The sequence below is a fragment of the Hypomesus nipponensis genome, chromosome 4, assembly GCF_054491055.1.
Source record: "Hypomesus nipponensis isolate SF chromosome 4, ASM5449105v1, whole genome shotgun sequence".
In the NCBI taxonomy this organism is placed as follows: Eukaryota; Metazoa; Chordata; class Actinopteri; order Osmeriformes; family Osmeridae; genus Hypomesus; species Hypomesus nipponensis.
Genome location: NC_140364.1, coordinates 15,466,131 through 15,489,852, shown reverse-complemented (window position 1 = coordinate 15,489,852; position 23,722 = coordinate 15,466,131). Strand labels below are relative to the sequence as shown.

The window sequence follows — 23,722 nt, the reverse complement described above, 5'->3', positions numbered from 1 at the left end:
GCTGTTACTAAATATGGATGGCTTATGTAACCCAAGATGTATGCACGGTACGCAATGAATCAACCGCGAGGGGGCGACTGATTAACTTCCCAAATTTTACAGTTCTAATGCGTGTTGTGGAATTCAATTTTAAATTATAAAAATAATTGTGAAGGCTTAAAATCAATACAAATACATGTTAATGCTTTACTGCGCTCAGACTATTGCTCAATTGTGTTTGCGCAGAGTTGTGCAATCACTGATCTACTTCCGACTACGTCATTTTCCCCACAATTCAGTACATCCGTTCTCAGATCAGTAAAGATGGCGGTGAGGGCACCAGGTAAAATAAATCGTTCTTTACAGTTTTATTTAACCATTCAGCTGACCTAATAGATATCGCTCATTACTTATAACAGCTCGTTAATGTCTAATCGATATGAGCGAGAACTGCATGTCCATGTTATGTAGGCTATTGATATTCGTACTAGTTGTATCGGTGTCCTCTATCGAATGTCCTTCCAGGTTCAGCTGTGAGTCAGATCGATAGCTAGCTAGATTGTCTTCACTTTTGCGGCACGTCTACAATGTTTTTCCATGTGCTTCAATTACATCTTACATGTACATGAGTTGATAAACTGAACTGAAATTCACAACCTTCATTAGAGGGTATTCAGTAGGCACCAGCACAGTAGTAGCTGCTAAACGAATGCCTGCCGAAAGTAAGCACACAGAACTCGTAATTTGTTAGTTACACAAATAGTACAAGTTAAATGCAGCCCAAAAAATGAATAAAAGCTTTGTGGCTTACGAAGAGATTTAGTAAACTAACTACGTGACTCTAATTCACATGGTATCCTGTTGTATAACACATTGGGGTGACACTAATAATGTAGCTAGGCTAGTAGCTAGTCTTTCGACTCCCATGTTACTCATCCCCTCATGTTGTTTTGTTATGATTGTAAGAACGTATTTAACACATATTAAACCTGCTTAACATATCTTTTGTTTTTCACAGCTGCAACTGGCCGACTTATAGAAGGTTTCCGCAAATGGTACTACAATGCCTGCGGCTTCAACAAAATTGGTAATTAAATGCCTTTAACGGCATTTAAAATCGTCCGACGTCAGATTAGGAACGTCTCCGCCGTTAGGTGCTTTGTCTTTGATACCGCTGAGGTGAAGGTGAAAGTCTGACGGTGTATTCATTCCAATCAAAGGTTTGCTGCGCGATGACACCCTCCACGAGGATGATGATGTGAAAGAGGCGATTAGAAGGCTTCCCGAGACCGTGTACAACGACCGGATGTTCCGCATTAAGAGGGCGCTGGATCTTTCCATGAAGCATCAGATTCTGCCGAAAGACCAATGGATTCAATATGAGGAGGTGGGCTGGCAGTTGAACATATTTACTATGGTTGATGAATATGACTAGAAATAGCGGGTTTATTTATCATATTTCTGTGCTGACAGGATAATTATTACCTGGAGCCGTACCTGAAGGAGGTCATACGTGAGAGGATGGAGAAGGAAGAGTGGCTGAAGAAATGAGAGAAACGTGTTTTCCTTCTCATTGTTCTTGGGTGTGGTCGTCCTCTGTAATCATATTTAAAATAAAGTGTATTCTCTTGGAATTGTCTGCTGATTAAAGAATTGTACGTTTTGGATAAGTGGTTTCAAGGTACATTTTATTTCATGGTAATAATACAACCATTCTAATATTTCTGGATAGTTAATAAGGAGCACCCATAGTGATTATTAGTAGGTTTGTGAATTTAGTTCATCCCTATAAAACAAACCATTTGTTTAATCAGTCAAATACTATTATACAAGAAGTCTCAAACAACAAATCCTAAATTATAAAATAACTGTTGATCTTCAAGAAAATATAAACAGTAAAATAAAAAACATTTAAAAGCACCTTCACTTTTTTCTCCAGTATGTTCTGGAATACGGTCAAGGGGAACCTCATGAAAAGAAGACCAAATGGTCTGACTTCCACATCTATGCACACTTTTTATACAGTCAATATATTCAACAGCTTTCTCCAGAGAGAATTAAATGACCAATAAGCATAGTGGATCCAGGAAAAAGTACAGCCAACAGTGTACGCTGAAGTAAAAAAAAATAAAAATTATTAATGTTTCTATAATAGCTATTGCACTCTTGCCCGTTTAACAGTCCTGCACAAACATCACTCCTGGGACCTCCTTTTGTCCACACTTGCAACGGTGTCGATAAAGTTCCCGAGCATGCTGTTGAAAGACTTCACCATGGACACCCCCAGCTCATTGCTGGTCTCGTTGATCTCCGGGTCGTACGCACCCATCAAGGGGGTGCACACCTCCACGTTCCCCTTTCCCGCCCCCGCCAGGACGGCCATCAGCCCGGCGCGAACCTCTTGGAACAAGTCTCTGTTGTACCTGAGAAGAGCAGAGTCATCCAGCGGGTATGTGACGTCCGCAGGATAGCAGTCTCTGGGAACAGGAATCTCCACGTACTTAACATCGGGGAATGCCCTCGCAAGATTGGAGAAGAGCAGCCGGAGGGCAGCGGAGGAGAGCGGATTACCCAGGAGCTTGAGTTCCTGCAGCTTTTGGCAGGGGGCCAGCGCATGTGTCAGGACATCCATGTTGTCGTCATCCAGACCGCACTCCTCCAGGACCAGGCCGACCAGCGAAGAGGACGAGTGGTGGACGAGCTTGATGAAGGTGACAGGGAACAAGGTGGCCAAGTTGTGACCGCTCAGATCCAGACGAACCAAGTGCTCACTGTGGAGGCTGTTGGCCAAGTAGGCCATGTCGATACGATTCAGGTTGCAGTTAGCCAACTCAAGGCACTGTAGTGGGGTATTCAGGGGACTTGAGAATAGAACGACAAGAAAAGGACACAAGTAAGCCAGCGGAACATCGTACTGTTTCACTCTCCAACTTCCAAATGATGAAAACTCTCACTCTAATAATCAACCACCATTAAACGCATCAGACCTAGTCTACTGTGTCCTTGAACTGTTAGATGTATTTGGGAGAAAATAAAAATTTGACTGAGTCAGATTCAGGGGCGTAGCCAGAATGGGTTTTTTGGGGTAGGCCTAGAAAAATATGGATAGGCATCTTTTCAGGGTTTTTTTTACTTATTAACTTGGCGATGTGCACCCGGTGCGTAAAATTTTCTGAGATGTTTTTGTGTAGGCCTTAGAACAAATTGGGTTGGCCTGTGCCTACCCAGGCCTACCCGTGGCTACACCCCTGCTCAGATGTGAGTTAATTATATAATGTGCAGTTGATACAGTACAGGTGTCAGCCTGTTTATCTGGGTCACTGCTTCAGGGCTATTTCTATGTCAGCTGTGAAGTGTTCTCTGGATGACTCGCAGGTTTGGCGAGAGGCAACTGTTGACATTCTCCCACGTACAACAACCCCATCAATCACTGCTGCCCTCCGCACACCAATCAGGTGCCTCTTTCAACCAAACCCTGACACTTCTCCCTTGTGAAGGGTCCCTTGTGTGGACAGATTGGACCGCAAACCAGAGCTGGTTGTGGCTCACCTGAGCAGTCTGCGCAGGTGTCCCGTGAGGGTGGAGAACCCCATGTAGAGCTCAGTCAGCTGGGTCAGTCTGCTCAGCAGTTCCCCTATGGTGGACAGCAGGTCAGTGTCGTCCGCGGACAGCCTCCGCACATCCAGCGCCCCCGCTGGCAGCGTCAGGGACTGCAGCCGGGGGAACTCCACCCGCGAGAGCAGCACTTCCAGATGAGGTGCCTCCAGGTGAACGTTGTGCACCACCTGTTGGAGACAACATTAACCTCTTTTCTCCTTCTGCTTGCTTTTCTTGGGTGTTTGTTGTATTTTGATTAAAATTTTTTTTTTTAGTTTAGGCTTTTTGTAGGTTTAGGGTCAGGCACCTGTGCAGTTTTAAGTTTTACTTTAGGCCTGGAGCGTAGTGTACCCAGGGGGAAGAGGATTTGTTACTGTACTGTAGCTCTTTGAGAGCAAGAAAAGCGCATCACAAATAAAACGTATATATAATCATTACCTCTAGTTTCCTCATGGACTCAGGCTCCGCCAGCCTGAGCACGTAGAACAGCTGCTTAAGAGCCAGAGAGTCGGCTCTGAACCCCACAAAGCGGAGCTTGAGTGGGCAGTGTCTGAGCAGCAGGAAGGCTTGGGACACCACCTCGTAGTTCCGGCCAGTGACAAACCCGTTGAGGCGGACGTCCACAGCGGCTTCGAAGGCCGAGGGTGGCGTGTCGTTAGCCTGCATGGCCACCATGGTCTCGTAGCACATGAGGGTGAGGAGCTGGGTGCGGGCCCAGCGGCCCAGGGTGGAGCCACAGGGGCAGGCCTGGTGCTCCGTGTCCACCAGCCCAGTCAGGTCCACCACGCGCAGGTTCTTGGCGTAGGTGGAAGGGGGGCGCAGAACGTAGGCCTGGGAGAGATGGAAAATGAAATGACTTTAAAGTAGTTCCTTCTCAGTTGTGGATAAGTAATGAGGTCCTGGCCCTGTTCCAAGCTGGCACAGGAACTTCTCCTTCAACCAATCACAAAAGCACTAAAACATATCCTTCAACCAATCACTGAAGTGTGTGGTTAGTCGAACCAAGAGTCCTTAACCCTTGTGCTGCCTTCAGGTCACAATGACCCGAAGGTTCACAACGACCCATTGTTGTGCTGCAACAACTTTACCCAATATAAAACCCAATCATTTTCTTTTAACCTTCGCGCTGACGGTTAAAAGAAAAGCTTCACTTTATTTTTGTATGAGGTAAAGTTGTCGCAACACGTGGGGGGGGTCACAATGACCTGAAAATAAGGGTTAAGGCCTTATTTTGCCATATTACACATATATCACACATCACTGCAAAATGAGTTGTCATCAACAAAATCACACAAACGTCTATGAAGTTAGCTTCACCTTCAAGCCAGTGAGGATGGCCTCCAGACACTGCTTACAGGTCCAGGAGGTCAGGTCCTCCTGGCAGTCTGGCGTGCTTCCCAGCAGCCTCTGCAGGTTGAGTTCCTGGAGGGGCCAGTTCTGCACCAGAGCGTGGAGCAGGGTAGCTTCCTCTCGCAGGTAGCAGGCCTTGAACAGGAGTGGGTACAGGTTGAACGACACACAGCAGAGGTTCTCCTCGGCGCTGGGGCCGCTCTGTGAAAAACCCTCCGCAGCGAGGAACCTCAGGCTCTTCATGGTTCTGTTCCGGTTTTGCCTGCCGTCTAACCGTTCGTAGGAGTAACTAGGTGGGCTAGGTTTCAGTTTTTATCCAGAGGAACTCAAGGTTCTGCTGATTGTGTTTGTTTGGGTGGGGGTTGCGGTGTTGTGTCCGCTTTGCTGAGGGAGGAAGGCTTGACCATGTGATTAGAAAAACTATTTTTAGAAACAGCTGTCTAACGCCCCTTGGTGTCTCCAACAAGGGGGGGTTGTGGTAGCAAACATTCACTCTTGGCTTGAACAGCAGTATTTTCCTACTGCGTGTGACCTCTTTTCTTTATATACACACACAGAAGAAGCCAGTGCATGTTGCAGCAGAGAAACCACAGAAAGTCCTAGTCTTGAGTCCTGCTGTAGGGATGCTGTCCGGTGTAACACTGGTGACATGCCTGGCACTTGACTAGATGAATTTCATGGAGGCTTTGATCGTAATCCAGGTGAAAGTTTTTGCAGCTCAGACAACAATAGCTCTCATGAAACACGATCAACAGCAAAAACATTACGGGTCTGATGACTATGGGATGGAACACTTGCTTTACTCGCAGCATAGTTCTTCATGTTAATGCAGCCTTGACAGTTTTAAGATTTATCTTCTGTCAGACGATGACAACGACAGGTTTAATAACTTCCTGGCAAGATCAACAAAACATTTTAATATTTCAATACAAATTGGTGTTTACACATTTAAAAACAGCAGTCTTTGTTGGATCTTGAGATTTATGCAACCCAATAGTACAAAATGTTGAGCTTCATGCTTTCATGTAGAAAAATAGAATTCATATAAAACATCTGTATTATACTCTTGTTCAGATGTAATTAAAAACATACAGTAAATCTCAGAATTAATAAAGCGATTTGTGGCAAGTTACCATCCCCTGAGTGGAAATAAACAGTCTATAGGGCTTTGGAGTTACATAGCGTATGCAATAGACTAATTCATTTCTTTGTACTGTCATAAGCTCAGATCTATATGTACAGTCTAAATACACCGTGCAGGAATGAGCACCTGCTATTGGAACAATGGTGGCGTCCAACACCAATAAATCCCAGCATGCCATGGGGCTGTCTCTAAAAGTCTTTAGTGGAGTTTCGATGTAATGTCGTCTGATACCCAGAAATATAACAAAAGTTCTCCAGGTCAGTGTCTGGATTTCAGCTCAGTGGGCTAACCCAGTCGGGCTGGACAGCAGTCATGCTGGTGGGTAGTGGTAGTGGTGATGGTGGTGCTCGTGATGGTGGAGGTGGTGCCTCTGTGCCAAGGATACTAAGCCCCCATAGGAGGCTGGCTGGCTGGGGAACACCTCCCTCCCTTCCCCTGGCCCAGCCTGGAGGGCAGGAAGCCCAGCCTGGAAGGCATGAGGCCCGGCCTGGAGGGCAGGAGGCCCAGCCTGGAGGTGGTGGAAGAGCTGGGGTCTGGAAGGGGAGCCTGCAGTTTTCTGGGCCCTTGAGCGAAACCGCTTGATGCAGGAGTGCTGAAGGGAAGGCTGGGGCTGGGGCTGGGGCTGGGGTTGGGGCTGGGGCCACAGGCCAGGTTGGGGCTGGGGCTGGGGTTGGGGCTGGGGTTGGGGCTGGGGTCGTTGAAACCTGGTGGACTTGGTTCCTCCTCCTCCCGCCGCCCTGCCCCGGAGGGACCTGAGGAACGACAGGTCTCTGCCTTGGGACTTGCAGTTCTCTCTCACCCCCACTGAGCGGCGCTGGTGAGCTGAGCGGATGTGTCCTGGCTCCAGGGATGTGGCCTCTGCGTGTCGCCGAGGGTAACGAGCGGAAGTTTTTGTTGTTGTGAACAGTGATACCATGTAAACCACTCAGCCATAGTCCAGGCAAATTAACATAACCATTGATATATGTAAATATGTTTTAATGATTATACATATTTTTATACATCTAAGTTTTTGCATACCCGTGTCGTCAAACTGTGAGGAGTAGTTCTCGATCCCGGCCAGGTCCAGGTAGTGGTTCCTGCGGTCTATGTTCTCATCCACACAGTACTTCCTGTCTGCTCTTCCTACTTCCTGTGTGTGACTAGTGTCGTGATCTGACGAACAGAGAAGATTAAAAAATGGGTTGTTACTAATCATTCTCATTCCTTCAGAAGGCACTATTGCTCCGAGAAGCTGCATTCTGAATCACCTGACTGAGAGAGCATGTCTGATTGGCTGACAGGGGTCAACACCAGTTTGACCCTCAGGGCTGTGCTCCCATTGGTTGGCTGCTTGATGGACGTTTCCACCACCTCATAGATGGAGTGCATCAGCCTAGACATGCCCTGCATAGACACACAAGTGTGATACACACACACACACACGTCATTCAAGATCAGGAGACTGACTCAAGACTGAAAACATGGCGCCCGAGAAACGGCCTGTCTTTACAGATGGATCCATACCTCCTTGGTGACTTTGCCACTGTTGTCAAAGCAGAGAGTGAAGATCCATTCCTGGTGAGGGAGGTCTACCACTGTATGACTGTGGTTGTGTTCCCTGTCGCCTCCCCTCTCTAGGGGCAGGGCCACTGGGAAACAAACAGGACCTTCAACACTCGTTCCACCTTCTCATTAAACTAGGCTAAAACTAACAAGCTATCTATACTAAGAACTATAGAGATGCTTCATATCACAAATATTCCAAAATCTGACCCTTTGGCAAGTATTTAGATGACTTCTATCGTCATAAGTGAACGGTTACAGTATATACACAGGTAAACAGCACTAGTATCTCAGGGACCAGTAATCCTCACACTAATACAAAACAGATGCAAACACGTTTACAATTTCCTTTTACTTTAGCAAGCTGGAGGGGGGGTTGGTAATAAAGCTGTAAATCATACAACTCACAACCTGGAGACCATCAAACACTAAGCCTCGACTGAGGCAGAACCATGTAAAGACATATCGTAAACCCTCAATAATTAACATGATAAGCTCCATATATATTCAATACACAGTTAGGGTTTGCTCAAGACGCAGGCTCTTCTGTGATGGTGTAATACTCTTCTCACCCTCTAGGTGGCAGTCACTGGTATGGATGTGAGTGTCCTCCAGGTCCTTGCCACAAAACTCCTGTAAAAAAATAAAAAAATAACATAGAATCAGGGACAGATAGGATATAGTGCCAGAGAAAAGACTCACAGAAGGGGGAAAGGATCAAAGACAGGGAGAGGAAAGCTCAGAAAGAAACAAAAAAGCAGTTTCTGCTCCGTATCAGATGCAGTGAGTAGCAGCAGGCCAGATGAGAGAAATGAACCCTCCCTATCTGTTTATCATCTCTCTTCCAAACCCGCCAGGACCCCACCACCATGCTGGGCAGAGGCTGATGAGTTACACACCACGAGTTACAGGGTTGTGTTGACGGATAACCTTGCCAGCCGAAGATGGCTTCCTCTGCTTCACAGCCCAAAACCGCCAACATCTCCACCCCCTCCCCCTCTCCTCGGCCTCGCTTCGCCTGCCCTGGGGCCTTTGATGTGGAGTAGGGTTACGGACAGTGAGAGGGTGCTTGGGAGGTTGGGGGCTACATGGAGGGGGTGCATGTTCCTGCTCTCACTTTCTCTTTGAACTGGCACCCCCACTCCCCTCACTACCACCCCCCCATCCCTAGCACTACCCCCACCGCCACCAGCACCCACCCACCCATCGCCCACAAACCGCCTAACCCCTACTTCCCCCCCCCGCCATTATGTCTGTCCTCCAACCCTGCATCCCACTTGACACTGTACCTCAAACCCCAGACAACTGAGTCTTTGTTTTAAGCCTGATTGGCCGTTCTGCTCCTGTCTAGCTGTACCTGGAGAGGTGATGAGTCACAGAGGAGGAGGGAGGGGAGGGGAGGGGCGGCGGAATGCTGAAAGACGGAAGCTTCATGATCATGGTGTTCCATTAGTTTCTCTTATCTTTTCCGAAAAACAATAGTCAGAGACATGACAGCACAAGTCAACACTTCAGAAGGGTACATCTGAACCTCAGGGAGAGAGTTTGCTGCCATCCTTTCTCCCTCCCCTCTCTCAGTCTCTGTGTGTCTCTCTCTCTCTCTCTCTCTCTCTCTCTCTCTCTCTCTCTCTCTCTCTCTCTCTCTCTCTCTCTCTCTCTCTCTCTCTCTCTCTCTCTCTGTCTGTGTCTGTCTGTCTGTCTCTCTCTCTCTCTCTCTCTCTCTCTCTCTCTCTCTCTCTCTCTCTCTCTCTCTCTCTCTCTCTCTGTCTCTCTGTCTCTCTCTCTGTCTCTCTCTCTGTCTCTCTCTCTCTCCTTCCCCTCTCTCTGTCTCTCTCTCTGGTGTGGGTTGGACTCAAAACTTATGACAATGTGGACATCAGTTTTGAGTCCAACCCACACCAGAGAGAGAGACAGAGAGAGACATGGTTATGAGACTTCTACTAATCCTCACCACCAGATAAGTAACTGCTGTAGTACCATATACAATGACACTCATCAGATTCCTCCTCTACAATGTATGGTTGGTTATGGGATGTACATAACTGCACATCGCTCCAGCTTTGAGAAACAATATCCCTGGGACCGAGCTGAAACAGACACAAGACAAGCTGACATGTAGAAACACTACAGAGTTCTTAAAGTGTCTAATGACGGAAGCCAGGAGGTGAGCCAGCCAGATATCTGATCCGTTTTTTGGGAAAACCGGCTTCTCTGGCTCAGACTCGGAATGTTCTGGAAGTGATCCCAGAGAGGCTGAGCAATGTCCAGCCACCTGGATAACAAACAGCGTCCCATTACCTTGGTAACAGGGTCCCATCACCTTAGTGACAAGGTTCAGTCACCTTGGTGACACCAACATGAAAGGAACTGGACCAGGATTACTGGACCAAATAAACTGAACGTTCATATACAGATGGCTCCATTCTCATGCACAGGCCTGTGTCTGCACAGTTTAAAATGTGGTTAGCTAGTTACAACAATGCCTCCCTTTGAACGTTTCAATCCCTCTTATTTACACAGTGTTATACCATCAAACAGCCACGTGTGTTTGGCTGTCTATGAACTGAACCTCATCCTGATCTGCCTTGGACGAACCAGTGGGTCGTTATTCCTGGGAGACAGTATGTCAATGTTCACTTTAAACGCTACTACATGACTACTTCATGAGGACTCTTTACTCTACTGTACCCTACTGTACCCTGCTGTACCCTACTGTACTCTACTGTACTCTACTGTACCCTACTGTACCCTACTGTACTCTACTGTACCCTGCTGTACCCTGCTGTACTCTACTGTGTCCAAACTTTTGACTGGTACTGTATATATGTCTTACTGCTCTGTTTGGTAGGAGTAAGACAGCAAGGTGTCAGTATGGTCACTCTGTAATCTGTTTAGACAGGGAAGACCACACAGTAACCTCAGAGACAAAAAAATGACGACAAAACACCTCACTGACTAACTAGCGACAGTTACATAAGCAGTGGTGTTATGGGGAAGCTAATTGTTAGACTGGAAAATCAAATCGCAGAAGCAACTGCTGTTAGGGGGAGGTGGTGGACTTTGGGCTCATTAAAAGTCTGGCAGGCATCGATTCTTTCCTAATTGTCGGCTCCAGAATTACCATGGAGCTCTAAGAGGCAATCGGACCCTGCTTACAACCAAAAAACAACTGTTACAATTCACACTTTTCTTCAAAATGTATAAAACACACAAAAAAATGTGTGTGTGCATGTTATGTTAAGCCTATCAGATTAAAGGGTAAAAAAAAAAAAAAAAACTCCCTTCACACACATACACACGCACGCACGCACACACACACACACACACACACACACACACACACACACACACACACACACACACACACACTCCAGGCGTTTCTCCTGTCGCCCATCACAGCCACAGTGTGTGCACTAGGAAAGCAGTACCAGATGTGTTGCTGAGTGTTTCAGGGCAGAGAAAGAGTCCGCTGTTCTGGGGGATGGCCATGTTACACTTCAGACACGACAGCAACTCCTCACAGAGAGCAAAGGAAGGAGAGAAGAAGAAATAAAACAAACAAGCTCACCTCTCCAAGTTAGTTGGGAGGGGCTAGGTCTGGCTAGCTAAAACTAAACCTACAAAAACACAGCAACCAAGGAGCACACAGGCCGAACACACAAACAAACTCTTTCACAAGCCCATCTGTCGACACCAAACAAATCATCCTGACCTAAGATTCACACATTGGGCTGTTCATTCACCTCCAGTTTCCATCCACTTCAAACACCCCCTCAAAGAGGGGGCCACACAGGCCCAGAACCCTGCGCCATGCGCCATGCGCCTGGGGCAGTCGGCTCCACAAACATGGTCGACACAGGGATACACGGGTGCGGATACAGACAAGATGCTGGGGTGTGGTTATGGTTGTGGTCAACAACTAAGAGGCTGTACTGGGGACTCCTCGGTAATAATCCCAACTGTTATAGGCCTACACTGAACCATGATTACAGGCCCTCCACCTTCTCTCTCACGGAATTAAAAGCTAAAGCAGTAGTCTATGTATCAACCTATACTGATTAAAGTAAAAGCAAAACATTAAAAGTAAAGACGAAAATGAGCCTTGTACAACTCTGTACCTGTTTCCGTTTGATCGCGTGGGTGGAGGTTGTCAAGCGGCCAGGTTCTCCCTGACAGGTAAGCGCGTTCGCAGCAAAACTACCACCTGACGAAAACAAAACCATTTAAAGCAACAACATACATTTTACAATAATATAAAATAAATTACATTTGATTAATTCCTATATTAAACATTTAATTATGTGTGAGCTGACGAACAGCTTACCTTCAGGGTTTTCTCTGCGCTTACACTCTATCAGACGTTGAGACATAAAAACGCAATGAATCACCATCATGTCAATCAATCAAGTTTGCTGCCATTTACAACGTAACGCAATACCCGGTCTTACCATGTTTTGACTGGAGTTTGCCCATATTCCTTCAAATTACCTATACAACAACCTACTGTAAGTCTGATGCATTTACCCATTTGATCAAGACAATTTCATCGTTTCAGACAGATAAAAAGAGACCAACAAAATCTGCTCTTTCATCGGGTATTTTCATGTTCCACTCAAACGTAACGCTGAGGTATTTTCCAGACGGATCTTTTAGAAAGTGCGCCTGAGAATGTTACTCCGGGGAAGTTGCGGGGCTTGTTAATGTGTTAAGCACCGTCCACGTAACAAAACGGAAAACAGCGTCACCTTCTGTTCGTTTAATTAATATAAAGAAACCTCGGAAGGGGCCTGTGGTGTGTGACGTCATCCGAACGGAGAACCTGTGTGGATTCTGTCTCAAATCTCGAACGACCCCTCAATTCTATTTGCATTTTTTTTATTTACATTCAACGGAGTTAGCTTAAAAAGTTGGCGTGGAAGGCTTGTTCAGACATGGCCTTTACTTAGCTAAAAAGCTCCAAAAATGGATTACAAACAACGCACTATACTCCTCCAGGTTGGTCCACATTCTCCAACCGCCAGAAAAATGTATTTACAAACGTATTTGTCTTGCTTTCTCATATCAGACATGTTGATGTACTATATAGCGAGCGTCAGAAAGCGCAGGAAGGAAGTGGTCTGTTTTGGAAGGAGGTGAGGAGCAAGAACTCATCAATATCAGGGATATCGTCCAACTAAAGGTACAGTGAAATTAAAGAAATAATGCCCCTATTCTTCTCACTTTGTCAAATACGATAGAGGGGAGGTCAGTAGTTTGTAAGGGTTGAGGGTCGATATCTGGGGCCAACATTCCATCCTGTTTCCAGGATGCCGCGGATACGGAGACGTACGTCTCCGAGGTGCTCATTGGCTCTCTTATGGAAACCATGCTGTTCAGACTCTTCATCATCGTCGTGATTACCCTGAACTGCATCACCATTGGCTTTCAAACCAATGATTTAATTGCAAAAGTAGGTGCAACTTAAACCGTGAGCTAGGGTTAGGGTCATATTGTCATGTGCCGGTTAAAGTAGATACAAATTATGAACTAGGCTCAAGTCTCTAAAGTTTGCAAAGTGATTGAATCTTGTGGTGTGTCCGTTGTAGAAGTATGAAATTGAGTTCACCATCTGTGAGCATATCATTCTGACTGTCTTCATCTGGGAGATTCTGGTGAAGTGGTACTATGGATTCAAAATCTTCTGGAAAGTAAGCAGGAGGACTTGAACATGACAATATACAGCTCATCAACAGACTGCTTACAGCTGTTGGTCACAGTTTTTCTCATCCGGTTTCTCTTTCACCATCATTTTGTAATCTGTCAGAGTGGCTGGAACATTATCGACGGTGTGGTCACTTTGTGCCTCATTGTTGGACCCATGCTGTTGTCCCACTCTGGAGCCAATGTACTGAAGATCATCAGGTGAGGGTCTAGACTGAGCACATCCGACACACCCACACCCACCACACACACCCACACCCACCACACGCTGAAGTTGTACCTGTTCCAGGGTGCTGCGAGTGATTCGCAGCGTCCGTGGGTTCGCCTCTCTGCAGGGTGTGTCTGTGATTGTTCACGTCATCATGCAGTCCATCCCAGACATGGCCACCATCTTCCTCCTCCTCGGAATCATCATGCTGGTCATCCATCTTTCTCTCTCCACATCAATTCATTTAACTTTCTTCAGTCGAAATTGTAGTTAGCTGTGACAAAGCATGCGATGAAATGGGCTTGTGTGTGTGTTGTGGCTGTGTGTGACTGGTGTGTGTGTGTGACTGGTGTGTGTGTGTGTGTGACGGGTGTGTGTGTGTGCCAGGTGTTTGCTGTTTTCGGCGTGACCCTCTTCAGTGCTGCCGTGCCCTATGCGTTCGGAGACTTGTCGTCAGCTCTCTACACCCTGTTCATCTGCATCACCCAAGACGGCTGGATGGCCATCTACAGGGAGTTCTAGTACGTAAACACCCGTCACAACTTACAGGCGGTTAAGCTAAGTCAAACACGTTCTGTAACCGTGGAACAGCTGTAACAAAACATCTATACAGCAACACTAAATATACAAAGATCTAATGAACATGGAAACAAAATAACACCAGCAATAAGAATTGAAAAAAAAAAAAAAACTAGCAGCAGTGTAGGAATGGGGAATATTAGTTATATAAATAGGAGGAATGTTAAATAAAATAATATAAATCTATCTAAGCAACTTCCAAGAGAGCTTTACAAAAGTGCAATGGTCACATTGATCATAACAACGAGATAGCCCGAAACATTGCGGGTAGCCAAAACATGAAGCATACATTTTGAAAAAATAAAATAAGTGCCAAAGGGAAGAACCATAAGAGCATGTAGTTAAACAGGTTACATGTGGTTGGCATGAACGTAAAGAGTGTACCTGTACAAAAACAAGCAACAATAATACATTTCACAGTGAGTACAATAATTAAAATCAGTTATAACTAACCAACAAGAGCAACAAGTCCCTCAGTAAGAGTCATTGTGTTCTTGGAGGAGTAGTCAGGGTGTGTCTCTCTGTACGCAGCGAAGAGGAGGAGGGTTTGATGTACGGCGCCTCCATTTACTTCTTCATCTTCCTGACGGGCGGAGCATTCATCTTCGCCAACCTCCTGGTTGCCGTGGTCACCACCAATCTGGAGATCTGCATGTTCGACAGCGAGGAAAACAAAGACAAGGATGATGTATGAAGTATTACACAGTTGAATCTGTTTCCAGATACACATGGGAGACAGTGTAGTGAGAGAACACCTCCTTCCTACAACGCTAGAAGCGTGTTCACCTCTCTGAAGTGCAGCACAGTAGTGGCAGTGGAGGTTCTAGAATCTAGAGACCATTTAAACTGGGACCAGTTGTACGGGCCGCTTACATTAAACATTGTTGTTGTCATATCGTTTTCTTCACTGCTTTGCAGGCAAAATACCATGTTTAAAATGATTTTGACTACATTTAGGGGGTTTCACAAGGGGGTCCAAGCTTGTTATCTCTGGCCCCCTCCCAGAATTGCCCCTGAGTAGAGGAACCCACTGACCTGTGATCCCTGCCCTCACCAGCTGCTACAGGAGGGCACTGAGGGCCAGAACCTGATCCACGTGGAGGATGTGGTGACCAGGACCATCATGGTGCGGCGCCAGAGGCCCTGGAAGGCCAGCCGCCTGGAGAACCTCACCCTGGACACCCTGGAGGAGTACATCTTGGTCCTCTCCACCCTGCAGAAGAACATGGACGCCTACAAGCAGATACGGCAGGAACTGGACAGGTAGGGTCTGGCGAGACAGGGTGACCAGACGGTGCTCCGTTTGACTGCATCCTGTGTAGGCAGTGTCTTCATGCAGTGTTTCCTACTTTGGTGTGTGTGTGTCCAGTATCGTAGACGAGTTGCACAGCCTGTCGTTCAACAAGGAGCAGGAGCAGGAAGTGATCCTGAGGAACCAGGTGGGCGCCTCGCTGCAGGACAACCTGTGGAAGAATGAAATCGCCTCAGGACGGACAGGGGACATGCTGTCCACCCTCATCACCTTGGAAAAGGTCAGAGGGGGAGGGACTTACCCAGGGGGAGGGACTTACCCAGGGGGAGGGACTTACCCAGGGGGAGGGACTTACCCAGGGGGAGGGCCTCCCAAGCTTGGAATGAAGCAGATTACAAGTTTGGAATGAAAATTAGTTGAATAAAAAAAAAGCAGACATGACACGTAGAGGGGGGGGGGAGGAATTACAACTCTTCATAGAGGCCAAAACTTTTAGCGGTGCGTCGCAGAGGTGTACTAGTTTAGAGAAAATGTTTACGATGAAGATACCATTGGATTCTGTTCTATTGGAAAGTTTCATAGAATCCCAGGAAACGTTCCCGTCGTAGTGTTGAGTTTGTTGATGGTTTTGCGTCTCTCTGTCCTCCCAGGCGCACGTGATCGACTCAGGGACGCCCTCTCCGGGGTTGTTTCAGAAAGGCATGCGCCACGCTGCCATGAGGAGGTCGATGGGAACCGTGGACAACCATCCTCCATCCACTCCCACCGAGGAGCAAACAGAGGAAGCCTCTTCAAGCACAGAATAACCACACACACACACACACACTCGCCTGGGTCACACTGGAAGCATCTCTGCATCTACAGCTGCAGAGATCCCATGAGATATTTTACTGAACTCAAAAGAAGTTTGAATAACATATCCAAGTTATGTACATGTTTTTATTCTTGTACTTTTTTTTTTCCCCTTTACTTGACATTGTGCAATAACATAAGGAAAACATAGGACAAAATCTGTTGACACAGACAACATTTAAAAAAGGTATTTGTTTCTTACAAAATAGTCTTACCAGGTTGTACAATCGGAAAAAAAATCGTACTTCAGAGAGCTTGTCAATCAAATTATTTTCCAAGTCCTTTCGCTGTGTCCAACACAGCCAATTTAGCCTCTGTCGGCATATCTTACATAAATACACGTCCGTGGAAGCGGACTAAGTCCATGTTGTGTCGGATGGATCGTCCAGCTAGTTACAGGAGCCCATAGGTTCTTTAAAGCTGCTGGCAGGCGGGGGGGGTCCTATAGGAGTCCAGATGTAGCCCTTCTCGGGGCGGATGGGGATGGTCGGGAAGGGGAAACTACGAGACTTGAAATACTCTGACGGGGCGTGGCACACAAACTCCAGGTACTCCATTTTCCTCGGCAGATCCTCTTCTGGTCCTGAAACAAATTTGTCTCTTTGAGATTTGAAAAGCTGCTTGTGATGCTGAGATGTGGCGTTGTTTTGGCGTAGCAGAAATGGAAAAGGGTGAATGCGGGAGAGAAAAATAGAAAACGTGTGAAAAAGCACATGCATTATGCTACTTACCAACAATGTAAGTGCCAGGATCAAACCTGTCCTTGGGGCTGGCCTGGGTGGGGATCAACCAGGTCAGTGCTGCACTCTTCTCACAGTACTGGTCCTGGACAAAGCCCCGGATCTGGGCATAGTAGGGCATCCCGTCATCCTCGTCCGTCACCTTGATAACATCGCCAATCTGAAAGTACACTCCCTGCGCAGAGACATGATATGTCAAGCGCCCTTAGTTTGAGTGTGTACGTACTTTTAGGTTAAAACATTTTGTATGCGTAGAATGAGTAGGCATACCTTATAAAACACGGATTCCGACGTGATGATGGTGGATACCGATTCCGGTGCTTTGATCGGCTGTTGAGGGCAACACATTTATCAAACGTTGGGTTCGATATTGATGCAGTTGTGAGTTTATCGAACTCCTTCAAAAGTATTCTATGACAAGGCTGTAGGGGGTCGTGGGTGCAAGGCGGCGGCCTCTTACGTTTTTCAGTTTGAAGATGTGTCGTCTTCCTTTGCCTTTCGTTGACACCTTCTTTTCAGACGCGGGGGCTTTGTATTTGGTACTTCTTAGGCGTGCAGATCTCCGATGGATCTCCTGCTTGGACTGGAAATTGAAACCGCTTTAATAAGACTTTACCATTGCACACGCCACAAAGCCGTCACTCACAAGCTATATTTCTGTTATATTCGATCCTCCAACTCCCAGGCTAGCTGGCGTTACCTGCTTGCCCCCGCCGTTGTTTTGTTGTATGTTGGAGGACGCTGATGGTCCTGACACTCCGGCATTGCTACTCTTTCCTGTGCAGTTATTGCACAATATCTCTCCTTGGTTTCCCTTTTTCCACATAGACGACGAGTTTGTTTTGCAAATCGAACAACATGGCTTTAAACCAAGCGGCATCTCGACGGGGACTTAGAACCAACAATGATCGATGGCTACTAGTCGTTGCTAGTTGGCTTAACACATCAAACCGCTGAAACTTAGGGAGTGCGCCAAAGCACACTGTTTTCCTGCAGCTGTAGCGGGCGTACACAGCTATAAACTGATACCAAAACGATAACCAAAGTAATGAAAACAACCAGACAAACCTTGATGTGGACACAAAATGCTTTTTTTCCTGGCCACTGAACCGTTCTTCTTGTCTAAGGGATGGAGTCCTTCCTCTTTTTAGTTGATCACAGATGTAAGCAAAACTCTTCAGCGCCACCTACGGTGTAGGAGTCTAACAACACTGGTTGGACCATCGTGAAATGTATTTTGGAAACAGTAAATAAACTAGTGTTAGCAATACACAACCAATCTAAATAGTCAAAATATTAAATGACCATGTTATGCACCTAAAAAGTAAAGTATGTAAATAATCAACAAATGTGGTGTCCAGTTTCTAAAAGATTAAAAAACAAAGCCTTGTTCACGTCACTGCTCAAAAGTATAGTTGAACTTCCGCTACCCGCCGCCGGTTAGATTCGGTGTTGTCAACTCCATCATTGTGGGACACAATCTCATGTCAAAATGTCTCGGGAGAACGTGGATGACAAAGTTCACGAAGCAACGAATAGCAAGATAATTTCACTCCCAATGGCACGAGTAAAGCTGATAATGAAAAGTTCTCCGGACGTATCAATGATAAACCAGGACGCTCTTTTTCTAACTACCAAAGCAACAGTAAGTTGAAAGTGTGAACTGCAAGCTAGCTAGCCAGCTAGCTAATCCCTATTATTCAGCAACTAATTTTGTGATAATCGGCAATCGGCTAACGACTTGTCACTGATTAGCCTACCTGTTGGCTAAATTAAGTAGAAATGTACGTTGCAATCAGTCAACAACAAACTCCCAATAAACGGTACCACCAACTAATAAACGTGATGACTTCATTTTGCCTATAGGAACTCTTCGTGCAGCATTTGGCTTTGTCCTCGTTTAAAAACGGAGCTGGGAAAGACACGAACACGCTGGCCTATAGTGATCTGGCCCATAATGCGGAGGAAACCGAGACCTTCCAGTTTCTGACAGGTGAGGTCCTTTCTAGTCAAGTTCAAGTTCTTTCTCACAGACCACTGTTGGCCCAGGGCTTGCTTTGTCAGTAAGGAACTCCTGTATGTTGTAAGTAACCTGGGTACAATCCGTTGTATGAAGCATTCATTTATTGGTTGTTTCTTTAACAGATATCCTTCCTAAGAAGATCTTGGCAAGGGAATATCTGAAGAGTCTGGAGGAACTGCAGGAGGAAGCGGACATCTGAAATGAGTCGATGTCCTGATTCTCCTGATTCCTGCCTTAACAGTGCACTTGTGAACACGGTAGCTGGTTTAATATGATGGAAGCTAGTTTAAGCCCATGCCTACAGCGGTCATTAATGTATGGAGTGCACTGTGTGTGTATATAAGTAGTCAACTTTTAAGGTTGCGTGAGAAAGTCCAGTCAACATTTCAGTCTTAAGAGTAGGCCTACTACAGGATCTTTTGCATCTTTGATGCAACATTTGAAGATCAACGTGAAAACTTCCTTTGCTTCTTTGGTCAAAACTGTTTATATTTATGTTTGCTGCCCAGAAACCCAGAAAAACTGGACATTTAACTTACAATCAGTGGCCAGAGATAATCATCACCACACATACTCAGAAGACAACACGCTATCTCAGATTGTCAGGATATAGCTAAGCTATCTGCTTCACTTTCCTTACCAAAAGATGATAGTGTGTCGAAGATATGGTGCTAATGCCTACAAAACTGCCTTTTATCCTTCTGCTATGGAGCTCAGGTTCAGATCAGTTCTTTTTCTATGTACAATGATAAAGTGAAAATAATTCAAATTAGTATGTTTTTTTTAATGGAAACAAATCCTTGTGGGTGTTCCTTTTTAGTTCACAATATCACCATACATTTTTCCAGTGTGTCTAAACTTGAAGGAACAGATTCTGCATTGTGTCTGACCACTGTTAAGTATACGTTCAGCTTCCTTGTGTACATATCAAACAACAGTTTTTTTTGTTTTTAGTTTTTTAACAACCATAGAATGTGGTAGCTGGGTCATCTGGGTAGTTATTCTCTTGCGTGCTTGGTGTCTCTAACGGAAGATAATATTCAGGTTTAACTTTTTTTTTTTTTTTTACTGATTTGAGTCTTCATTCAAATAACAAAGTTATTAACACAATAGCCGCTTTTTCCAGGTGAAGTACAGAACAGGGTACTACCTCTGTTCAATGTGTGCTGTCCTGGGAAACAAACAATATGCACTGAACTCAACAACTGGGAATCCTTTTTTTTTTATTATTATTATTATTTTTTTTACAAGTGTGAATTGTCAAGCTATGTCTACCTAAAGAGACCTGTGATCTTGTATATTTTCTTTTGTAGATTTTGATTTAAAAATAAACTCATTGTGTAGATGTAATTTGTGTCACTAAACGTTACAGCTAAGACTCAACAGAGAGATAACCAGCATTTGCAAAAAAACAACAACCTTGTGTTTAAACAACCTTGTCTATTCTTTCAGTCATCAAGCAACATTATGCACTGGGATTATAAAAATATAGTTTATTTCCACATGTTCATGAGCAACCCTCCCTGACGTATCATACATGCAGAGTGAAGGCATAAAAACAAGAACACGAGCTGACCCTGGACAGACATACAGATCCTAAAAGCATCCCTATAGTGCAGTACAGTCCTTCTAATCCTGAGAGGGCATGCATTATTAAATATTAGACTATACTTTATTTGGCAATACAGTACACAAGAATATCAATGTTGTAAATACTAGGATGATTACCACTCATTGTGCAACTCAAGATCAAACAGGCAGCAGACTAAAGTTTTTACTGAGCTGTTAGTCTGTCAAGTCGGTGTTGCATGACGTGTAAAGACTTCTCCAGGCTGGAAAAGTGCCCCTCCAGAACCATGGCCACATGCTCCTTCCTGCTCAGGGAAACCCTGGTGTTGGCAATATGCTCCTTTATACTGAAAAGGACAACAACAAATAATCATTAGAATGTCTTGTGATCGTAAATTCTAAATCTAACATGTTATTTCAGACTTGTTTTTCTTTTTTGGGGGGGGGAGGGGGTGGGGGGACTGGACTGGACTGATTATGTAATTTCATGAGAATGTAGCCTTGCCCTACATATTTTGAGTGAACTGTCTGGCCCAAGAAAGACAGCCTGTTGTGTTGCAAGCAATTGCTTGGAGACAAGTCTGGTGCCAGGACTACACTTGAGCCAGATGTACTGATAACTTCAGGCTACAATATAAAGTTAGTCAGGCGTTGTCTAGACAACAGTGGACACTGGGTGCGTTGCTGGGTCGATCCTAAGCCTGTGGAACTGACCTGAAACCAGTTTTTCCTGCTGGAATCATAACCTGGCTGCTGAGGGGAAACACTGAAGCTGATCTGAGACCAGGCTTTAGAGAAAACCTGTGAGACAGGTCCTTACTGGTGTCGGATCATGACCTCATGCATGAGGAATTCCTCAAGGCTGGTGTACAACAGCTCCCCTCACACAACAGCGGAATCAACAAGGGTCAAATAACTTGCCATTTTCCATTTACTGTGATCGCGTTAGCACAACAAACTACAAACAAATAACAGATAACCCTTTGGGAGACGGGTTTAGCTCAGTGGTTAGAGTTGGCCTCAAAATCAAAAGATGGCAGGTTCGATTCCCCCTTGTCAGTCGCTCTGGCTAAGTGTCTGCTACACACACGTAACATTCTTCTTACAGAAGCCCCGGCTCACCTTGAGAAGGCGACAGTCTCCTTCCCCTCCACCCTGTTCTCCTCCTGGGTTAGGAACACCTTCCGCATGCCCTCCATGGTTTCCTCCATGCTCAGGTGATCCGCCCTGATCCCCTGCACCTCCTCCAGGACCTGCTGGTTGTACGACAGTCCCCCCTCCTCGGCTCCACTGGACTGGGACACGGTCTGCAGAGCCGCACGGTTCTGGAGAACCAGCAGCCTGGAATGCTCGAACTCCTCTGGGCCGGCGATGCTGTCCCAACAGACCGGGGAGGAGGAGGGCAGCCAGAAGCGCTGGGAGCAGTTGGCCGGCTTTCCCGGGTTCTCCGACACAAACGGGCTGTCGGCTGGGAAGCTGATGTGAAGCAGCTCCTGGAGGTGCAAGGTACCAGAGCCCCAGTCCTGGTCCTCCTGGTCTGGGTCGGCACCTGGCTCAGAGCCAACGTCCCTTCCCCCCTCCACAGCACTGCCGGGGCCCAGGAGGAGCAGGGACAGGCAGGCAAGGTTGGTCAAACTCAGTCCCTTCTGAAGAAACATCTCCAGGCTGGAGGAGGGATGATTTTATGGTCACCAGTGGAAGAATGCGTAGGCTGCTGGCAAGTGTGTGTGAATTAATGGTTGAAAAAAATTCACTATAAGAGTTCAACTATAAGCAGGACTTGTTCTCCACGTTCATAGATTACAGTAGAATATTCAGTAAGATATTTCACTGGAAATAAACGCATTCTTGATATGATTTCAATGCGTGGGGTTTTTGGTTGGTCATGTTTGCAGAGTGAATGATTAGTTTGATTTCTGTCTGTAACCATCGCCCGGATAATGTTCCATGTTATGTTGCCTGTCGGCCGACACGAAGATGTTGAATGTTTCAATGTGTTTCCTAACAAGTTTAGAGTTACATTACATCATTAGCGCAAGCCGCAAGTTTCAAATGAAATGTGGCAAAGGTAATATATCAAGCCAGAAGGTGTGACTGTAAAACAAAGTAATTTAAGAATGGAAATAAACGAACTTAAACGACAGAATAGTGAGATAGGCTTCACAGAGGTTATTGTATTTTTTTAATATAAATTCTTAATAATCAATTGAAAACCCCAAACTTACCGCTATGTCGCCTAAAGGGACATTTTCAAACAAGGCTACACGATATAGGCTACATTGCTAATGCAAGTGTATAGCGAATCCAGTAAAAAAAAAAAATATTCATATTAACTGGCTGATCAAGCAGAAGTTGTAAAACTGCGCACAGTAAATATAAAATATTAAGTGAACATTAAAAAAACGTTTACCTGACGAAGCAAATCCCAGCGACGAATACAGTCTGGTGTTGAGACTATATCCTCAAACGCATGAGCTATTGGAAAGAATGACTCGCTCTTTAGTGGGACGCCCGTGACATGCAAACGGAGCAGTGAGCACCATTTACTTTCCAAAGCCCATGACGGAACGCAGTTCCTTGGCTACTTTTATGGAGGAGTGTCAAAATTGAGTGTCTCATCTATATGCTTTTTCAATCAATTTATCAGCCAGCGGTCATGTATAGACCGAGGCTTACATGCTCATATACTTCCTAAATTGTGTGTTCTCTATGTTAGAAAATAATGTACAAATAATATATGCATTTGATGATCGTCTTCAGTCTGAAGTGTACTTGGTCAGACACACCGACTCGTTTAATAGAGATAAAACAAAGTGCTACACAAATGATGACGCGCAACCGGATGAGATAGGGTAGTAGCCTATGGGAGGAATTCATGACTTTTTACATGGAATTAGATTGAACAGTTTCGAACACAAAACATGAGTAAAACACTGAATTGAACTGTCCACAAACTCAACTGACTTTAAAAATGATATGTGAAAACACCTTTAGTAAATGGAAATGCCAAAAATATGCTTTAAAAAATGCCTCACCTGGAACACTTTGAGGTTCAAGTAGTGCTACCTACTGTGTGATTGATTATTGCTAGTGCAGATGAATATTAGGCCTACACACAGTTGTTGAACGATATCGTTTTTTCGCAACGTTCACTGCTGTCAGGCAATATGCTTGTTTTGATGAT

At 45.5% G+C, this 23,722-nt stretch overlaps 7 protein-coding genes across 10 annotated transcripts; 3 read left to right on the top strand and 4 right to left on the bottom strand.

Annotated features, from left to right (window-relative positions):
• Nucleotides 1–242: 242 nt before the first annotated feature.
• On the top strand, nucleotides 243–1,649 carry uqcrb (ubiquinol-cytochrome c reductase binding protein). The gene is made up of 4 exons (XM_084696984.1): nucleotides 243–322; nucleotides 998–1,066; nucleotides 1,200–1,366; nucleotides 1,453–1,649. Exons 1-4 carry the CDS (start codon nucleotides 304–306, stop codon nucleotides 1,528–1,530), a joined length of 333 nt encoding a protein of 110 aa, XP_084553110.1. The 5' UTR covers nucleotides 243–303; the 3' UTR covers nucleotides 1,531–1,649.
• A 1-nt stretch (nucleotide 1,650) lies between these two features.
• Nucleotides 1,651–5,293, bottom strand: lrrc14b (leucine rich repeat containing 14B). The gene is made up of 4 exons (XM_084696977.1): nucleotides 4,894–5,293; nucleotides 4,015–4,407; nucleotides 3,529–3,764; nucleotides 1,651–2,840 (listed from the first exon to the last, which is right to left on the bottom strand). The coding sequence occupies exons 1-4, from the start codon at nucleotides 5,167–5,169 to the stop codon at nucleotides 2,174–2,176; spliced, it is 1,572 nt and encodes a 523-aa protein (XP_084553103.1). The 5' UTR covers nucleotides 5,170–5,293; the 3' UTR covers nucleotides 1,651–2,173.
• Nucleotides 5,294–5,647: 354 nt separating this feature from the next.
• LOC146295817 (protein naked cuticle homolog 2) lies at nucleotides 5,648–12,341 on the bottom strand. Its single transcript, XM_084696970.1, has 8 exons — nucleotides 12,064–12,341; nucleotides 11,940–11,966; nucleotides 11,734–11,819; nucleotides 8,188–8,248; nucleotides 7,577–7,701; nucleotides 7,321–7,456; nucleotides 7,091–7,225; nucleotides 5,648–6,928 (listed from the first exon to the last, which is right to left on the bottom strand). The coding sequence occupies exons 1-8, from the start codon at nucleotides 12,086–12,088 to the stop codon at nucleotides 6,381–6,383; spliced, it is 1,143 nt and encodes a 380-aa protein (XP_084553096.1). The 5' UTR covers nucleotides 12,089–12,341; the 3' UTR covers nucleotides 5,648–6,380.
• Nucleotides 12,342–12,451: 110 nt separating this feature from the next.
• On the top strand, nucleotides 12,452–16,284 carry LOC146295816 (cation channel sperm-associated protein 4-like). The gene is made up of 11 exons (XM_084696969.1): nucleotides 12,452–12,610; nucleotides 12,702–12,794; nucleotides 12,921–13,064; nucleotides 13,201–13,302; nucleotides 13,419–13,516; nucleotides 13,605–13,734; nucleotides 13,911–14,044; nucleotides 14,634–14,790; nucleotides 15,160–15,365; nucleotides 15,472–15,634; nucleotides 16,005–16,284. Exons 1-11 carry the CDS (start codon nucleotides 12,578–12,580, stop codon nucleotides 16,158–16,160), a joined length of 1,416 nt encoding a protein of 471 aa, XP_084553095.1. The 5' UTR covers nucleotides 12,452–12,577; the 3' UTR covers nucleotides 16,161–16,284.
• gatad1 (GATA zinc finger domain containing 1) lies at nucleotides 16,280–18,104 on the bottom strand. The gene is made up of 5 exons (XM_084696971.1): nucleotides 17,647–18,104; nucleotides 17,407–17,529; nucleotides 17,217–17,276; nucleotides 16,938–17,121; nucleotides 16,280–16,789 (listed from the first exon to the last, which is right to left on the bottom strand). Exons 1-5 carry the CDS (start codon nucleotides 17,824–17,826, stop codon nucleotides 16,596–16,598), a joined length of 741 nt encoding a protein of 246 aa, XP_084553097.1. The 5' UTR covers nucleotides 17,827–18,104; the 3' UTR covers nucleotides 16,280–16,595.
• Nucleotides 18,105–18,365: 261 nt separating this feature from the next.
• Nucleotides 18,366–20,319, top strand: chrac1 (chromatin accessibility complex subunit 1). Of its 2 annotated transcripts, XR_014753336.1 has the most exons (4): nucleotides 18,366–18,591; nucleotides 18,813–18,939; nucleotides 19,092–19,226; nucleotides 20,096–20,319. XR_014753336.1 is itself a non-coding variant. In XM_084696976.1 (3 exons), the coding sequence occupies exons 1-3, from the start codon at nucleotides 18,439–18,441 to the stop codon at nucleotides 19,166–19,168; spliced, it is 357 nt and encodes a 118-aa protein (XP_084553102.1). In that variant the 5' UTR covers nucleotides 18,367–18,438; the 3' UTR covers nucleotides 19,169–20,319. The 2 variants fall into 2 exon arrangements, 1 of the variants encoding a protein (XP_084553102.1); XM_084696976.1 differs by having other exon boundaries at nucleotides 18,367–18,591; nucleotides 19,092–20,319.
• A 128-nt stretch (nucleotides 20,320–20,447) lies between these two features.
• On the bottom strand, nucleotides 20,448–23,156 carry LOC146295813 (uncharacterized). 3 transcript variants are annotated; one of them, XM_084696975.1, is made up of 3 exons: nucleotides 22,949–23,156; nucleotides 21,661–22,252; nucleotides 20,448–20,885 (listed from the first exon to the last, which is right to left on the bottom strand). In XM_084696975.1, the coding sequence occupies exons 2-3, from the start codon at nucleotides 22,194–22,196 to the stop codon at nucleotides 20,744–20,746; spliced, it is 678 nt and encodes a 225-aa protein (XP_084553101.1). In that variant the 5' UTR covers nucleotides 22,197–22,252; nucleotides 22,949–23,156; the 3' UTR covers nucleotides 20,448–20,743. The 3 variants fall into 3 exon arrangements, with proteins under 3 accessions (XP_084553101.1, XP_084553100.1, XP_084553099.1); XM_084696974.1 differs by having other exon boundaries at nucleotides 21,661–22,249; XM_084696973.1 differs by having other exon boundaries at nucleotides 21,661–22,203; nucleotides 22,949–23,154.
• Nucleotides 23,157–23,722: the final 566 nt, after the last annotated feature.

Coding starts and splice junctions, on each gene's coding strand:
- uqcrb (XM_084696984.1), top strand. Junction 1,067..1,199: donor CTGCGGCTTCAACAAAATTG/GTAATTAAATGC, acceptor TTCCAATCAAAG/GTTTGCTGCGCGATGACACC. Junction 1,367..1,452: donor AATGGATTCAATATGAGGAG/GTGGGCTGGCAG, acceptor CTGTGCTGACAG/GATAATTATTACCTGGAGCC.
- lrrc14b (XM_084696977.1), bottom strand. CDS start 5,169: ATGAAGAGCCTGAGGTTCCTCGCTGCGGAGGGTTTTTCACAGAGCGGC. Junction 4,408..4,893: donor CCATCCTCACTGGCTTGAAG/GTGAAGCTAACT, acceptor CATCTCTCCCAG/GCCTACGTTCTGCGCCCCCC. Junction 2,841..3,528: donor CACCTGCGCAGACTGCTCAG/GTGAGCCACAAC, acceptor TCTATTCTCAAG/TCCCCTGAATACCCCACTAC.
- LOC146295817 (XM_084696970.1), bottom strand. CDS start 12,088: ATGGGCAAACTCCAGTCAAAACATG. Junction 7,457..7,576: donor GTGGCAAAGTCACCAAGGAG/GTATGGATCCAT, acceptor GTGTCTATGCAG/GGCATGTCTAGGCTGATGCA. Junction 7,226..7,320: donor AGACATGCTCTCTCAGTCAG/GTGATTCAGAAT, acceptor TCTGTTCGTCAG/ATCACGACACTAGTCACACA.
- LOC146295816 (XM_084696969.1), top strand. CDS start 12,578: ATGGATTACAAACAACGCACTATACTCCTCCAG. Junction 13,303..13,418: donor GATTCAAAATCTTCTGGAAA/GTAAGCAGGAGG, acceptor GTAATCTGTCAG/AGTGGCTGGAACATTATCGA. Junction 13,735..13,910: donor TCCTCGGAATCATCATGCTG/GTCATCCATCTT, acceptor TGTGTGTGCCAG/GTGTTTGCTGTTTTCGGCGT.
- gatad1 (XM_084696971.1), bottom strand. CDS start 17,826: ATGCCGCTTGGTTTAAAGCCATGTTGTTCGATTTGCAAAACAAACTCG. Junction 17,530..17,646: donor ACAACGGCGGGGGCAAGCAG/GTAACGCCAGCT, acceptor TTCAATTTCCAG/TCCAAGCAGGAGATCCATCG. Junction 16,790..16,937: donor TCCTGGCACTTACATTGTTG/GTAAGTAGCATA, acceptor AATTTGTTTCAG/GACCAGAAGAGGATCTGCCG.
- chrac1 (XM_084696976.1), top strand. CDS start 18,439: ATGTCTCGGGAGAACGTGGATGACAAAGTTCACGAAGCAACGAATAGC. Junction 18,592..18,812: donor TTCTAACTACCAAAGCAACA/GTAAGTTGAAAG, acceptor TTTTGCCTATAG/GAACTCTTCGTGCAGCATTT. Junction 18,940..19,091: donor GACCTTCCAGTTTCTGACAG/GTGAGGTCCTTT, acceptor TTTCTTTAACAG/ATATCCTTCCTAAGAAGATC.
- LOC146295813 (XM_084696975.1), bottom strand. CDS start 22,196: ATGTTTCTTCAGAAGGGACTGAGTTTGACCAACCTTGCCTGCCTGTCC. Junction 20,886..21,660: donor GAGACTGTCGCCTTCTCAAG/GTGAGCCGGGGC, acceptor TGTCCTTTTCAG/TATAAAGGAGCATATTGCCA.